This window comes from Triticum aestivum, chromosome 1A, assembly GCF_018294505.1.
Source record: "Triticum aestivum cultivar Chinese Spring chromosome 1A, IWGSC CS RefSeq v2.1, whole genome shotgun sequence".
Classification (NCBI taxonomy): domain Eukaryota; kingdom Viridiplantae; phylum Streptophyta; class Magnoliopsida; order Poales; family Poaceae; genus Triticum; species Triticum aestivum.
In genome coordinates, this window is record NC_057794.1 from 483,272,571 (window position 1) to 483,275,980 (window position 3,410).

Sequence of the window (3,410 nt, forward strand, 5' to 3'; positions counted from 1 at the left end):
ACAGCCTCGAGTTCGTCCTTTGGGCGGAGTATTATAAATGCCGTGCTTGGTACATGCCGGAAGCAAATCGTGCGTGACAAGCAAGGAACGAGCAAGAGCAGTAGTTGTCTAGCCTAGCTTAAACAAGAGAACACAGCTCATAGGTATGGAAGATCAGCAGCAGGTTGACTTTAAGTTGGCCACACTCCAAAGCTACAAGTCCATGTAATATGCGTGCATGGGCCAGCCCCGTACGTCCAACTGCCGCCAGCCGCGACGTCGAGCCCAACCCCGGCGTGCATGCCCCCCATGCTCATCATCATCATCATCATCATCATCATCTTCATCTTCATCGTCGTCGTAAATCCAAGCACAAAGCACACCCACCAAACGGTCGAAAGTAACTGAACAGCACGGAAAACAAAAGCTATTTGGTTGCTTTGGCCCCACTCATCGTGCATAGATATCTCATCGACCAATGGTTTCCCAGGTGGCCAGGTATATATAGAGAACCCGAGCAACTCCATTGCAATCACCAAGCAGAGCTAGCAGAGCCCCACTCGACACCAGAGAGGAAGCAGCTAGCAATGGCCGTCCCCAGCTCGCCGTCCCTTCTCCTCGTCGCGGCGATGGTCCTCTGCGCCGCGACGACGCCGGGCGCCGCCCAGGCCGTCACGACGAGGAAGTACCACTTCGATGTAAGTGTGTCCATACATACATGCATGATGCATATGTACATGTGTACAGCTACATCAATTATTATTAAAAAAAATCCTATACCTACGTGAAATCCCTACGCAAACATTTACGTACTACTAGTTGATTTTTTAGATTGCCGTCTGCTGTTGAGTGTTGTACGTAACAATTCCATCAAACTTTTACGTGTGAATTGCACTGCTCTGCAATTATCATTGAGGTTGTTGCAAGCAGACATGCACGCGTGCCGATCGACCGTGCATGCAGGGCGGCTAACCGGCGACGTACTGACCCTAATGGCGAAATGCATGGCGCGTACGCAGGTGGGAATGACGAGCGTGACGCGGCTGTGCGGCACCAAGAGCATCGCGACGGTGAACGGGCAGTTCCCGGGGCCGACGCTGTTCGCGCGGGAGGGCGACCACGTGGAGGTCAACGTGGTCAACAACTCGCCCTACAACATGAGCATCCACTGGCACGGCGTGCGGCAGCTGCTCAGCGGCTGGTACGACGGGCCCTCCTACGTCACGCAGTGCCCGATCCAGCCGGGCCAGAGCTACGTCTACCGCTTCCAGATCGTCGGGCAGCGGGGCACGCTCTGGTGGCACGCGCACATCTCCTGGCTCCGCGCCACCGTGCACGGGCCCATCGTCATCCTCCCGCCCGCCGGCGTGCCCTACCCGTTCCCGGCGCCGGAGGCCGAGGTGCCCCTCATGTTCGGCGAGTGGTGGCGGAACGACACCGAGGCCGTCATCGCCCAGGCGCTGCGGACCGGCGGCGGGCCTAACGTGTCCGACGCCTATACTATGAATGGACTCCCCGGCCCGCTCTACGCCTGCTCGGCCAAGGACACGTTTAGGTTGAAGGTGAAGCCTGGCAAGACGTACATGCTCCGGCTCATCAACGCCGCGCTCAACGACGAGCTCTTCTTCGCGGTGGCAAGCCACACGCTCACCGTCGTCGACGTCGACGCGCTCTACGTCAAGCCCTTCGCCGTCGAGACCCTCATCATCGCGCCCGGCCAGACCAGCAACGTGCTCCTCACCGCCAAGCCGGCCTACCCCGGCGCCAGGTACTACATGCTGGCCCGCCCCTACACCAACACGCAGGGCACCTTCGACAACACCACCGTCGCCGGCATCCTCGAGTACGAGCATGATGACCCCGCCACCGGCAAGAGCCTGCCCATCTACAGGCCGACCCTGCCGCAGATCAACGACACCAGCGCCGTGTCCAACTACACCGCCAAGCTGCGCAGCCTGGCGAGCGCCGCGTACCCGGCGGCCGTGCCGCAGGCGGTGGACCGGGAGTTCCTCTTCACCGTCGGCCTCGGCACCCACCCGTGCGCGCCGGGCTCCCCCGTGAACGGGAGCACGTGCCAGGGCCCCAACGGGACGGCCCGGTTCGCGGCGTCCATCAACAACGTCTCCTTCGTGCTCCCGACCACGGCGCTGCTGCAGTCGCACTACACCGGGATGTCCAAGGGCGTGTACGCCTCCGACTTCCCCTTCGCGCCGCCGCGCCCGTTCAACTACACGGGCACGCCGCCCAACAACACGAACGTGATGACCGGGACCAAGGCGCTGGTGCTGCCGTTCGGCACCGCCGTGGAGCTGGTGATGCAGGACACCAGCATCCTCGGCGCCGAGAGCCACCCGCTGCACCTGCACGGCTTCAACTTCTTCGTCGTCGGCCAGGGCTTCGGCAACTACGACCCGGCCAAGGACCCCGCCAAGTTCAACCTCGTCGACCCCGTCGAGCGCAACACCGTCGGCGTCCCCGCCGGCGGCTGGGTCGCCATCCGCTTTCGCGCCGACAACCCAGGTCCGTTCGCACATATGCATGCATACATGGAGCTTGAATCCTCATTCATTAGCGCATGTACATGTACTGTGTCGATCAAAGCTAACTGCTCATATGGACATATGCATTGCTTCTCGCAGGTGTATGGTTCATGCATTGCCATTTGGAGGTGCACATGAGCTGGGGGCTGAAGATGGCGTGGCTGGTGCTGGACGGAAACCTTCCGAACCAGAAGCTCCCGCCGCCGCCGGCGGATCTCCCAAAATGCTAGACATGATTACCAAGATCGATCGTCGGTGAAGAAGATTGGTCGATCGCTTCATTGCTTCGCTTCCGCCTCACTTTGTTATCCGCAAGCTTTTGCTCTCGCGTGTCCAGCAAGTTCGTCGTGATTATGTCCAATATAGTGATGTGTTCTTTTTTACACTAATTCATTTTTCAGGCGATTCGCCGTGCTTGTTGTATGCACTTTATTAATTGCCACGGTGTTGTGAGGAGTTTTCTTAATTGGCTGGGCTTCTTTGTAAGTTGTAACCGAAAGCTTGTGTGTGCCTTTTTTTTTCTATCTGTATGTATCTGCAGTGTATTTTTCGAAATAAAGCCTAGATATGTTCATTGTCACGATAAATTTTGTTTGCACACTCTATTAGGAGAGCATTTTTTGAAGTTTATGGGCATTAGCTATTTAACAAGGGACTGTCTATTTGACATTTGACTGTTTTTCAATTCGAAAACAGTCAAATTTCCCGATCAATCAATAGACTACACCTGTATGAGTAGGAAAATCACCAAAGAGCAAAAAGAACGTCTAAATGGACCGGGTAAACATCTGACCCGGTTCTTTCTGGACAACAAACCTCCCTCCTGATCAGGGACCACATAGCACATGCCAACAAGCTGGGTGCAAACGCCTGCAGTCCCATAATTGCACT

At 56.9% G+C, this 3,410-nt stretch overlaps 1 protein-coding gene across 2 annotated transcripts; it reads left to right on the forward strand.

Moving 5' to 3' along the window:
- The first annotated feature begins 527 nt into the window (after positions 1-527).
- LOC123058946 (laccase-12) lies at positions 528-3,106 on the forward strand. Of its 2 annotated transcripts, none has more exons than XM_044481625.1 (3): positions 528-677; positions 999-2,499; positions 2,579-3,106. In XM_044481625.1, exons 1-3 carry the CDS (start codon positions 567-569, stop codon positions 2,776-2,778), a joined length of 1,812 nt encoding a protein of 603 aa, XP_044337560.1. In that variant the 5' UTR covers positions 528-566; the 3' UTR covers positions 2,779-3,106. The 2 variants fall into 2 exon arrangements, with proteins under 2 accessions (XP_044337560.1, XP_044337554.1); XM_044481619.1 differs by having other exon boundaries at positions 2,619-3,106.
- Positions 3,107-3,410: the final 304 nt, after the last annotated feature.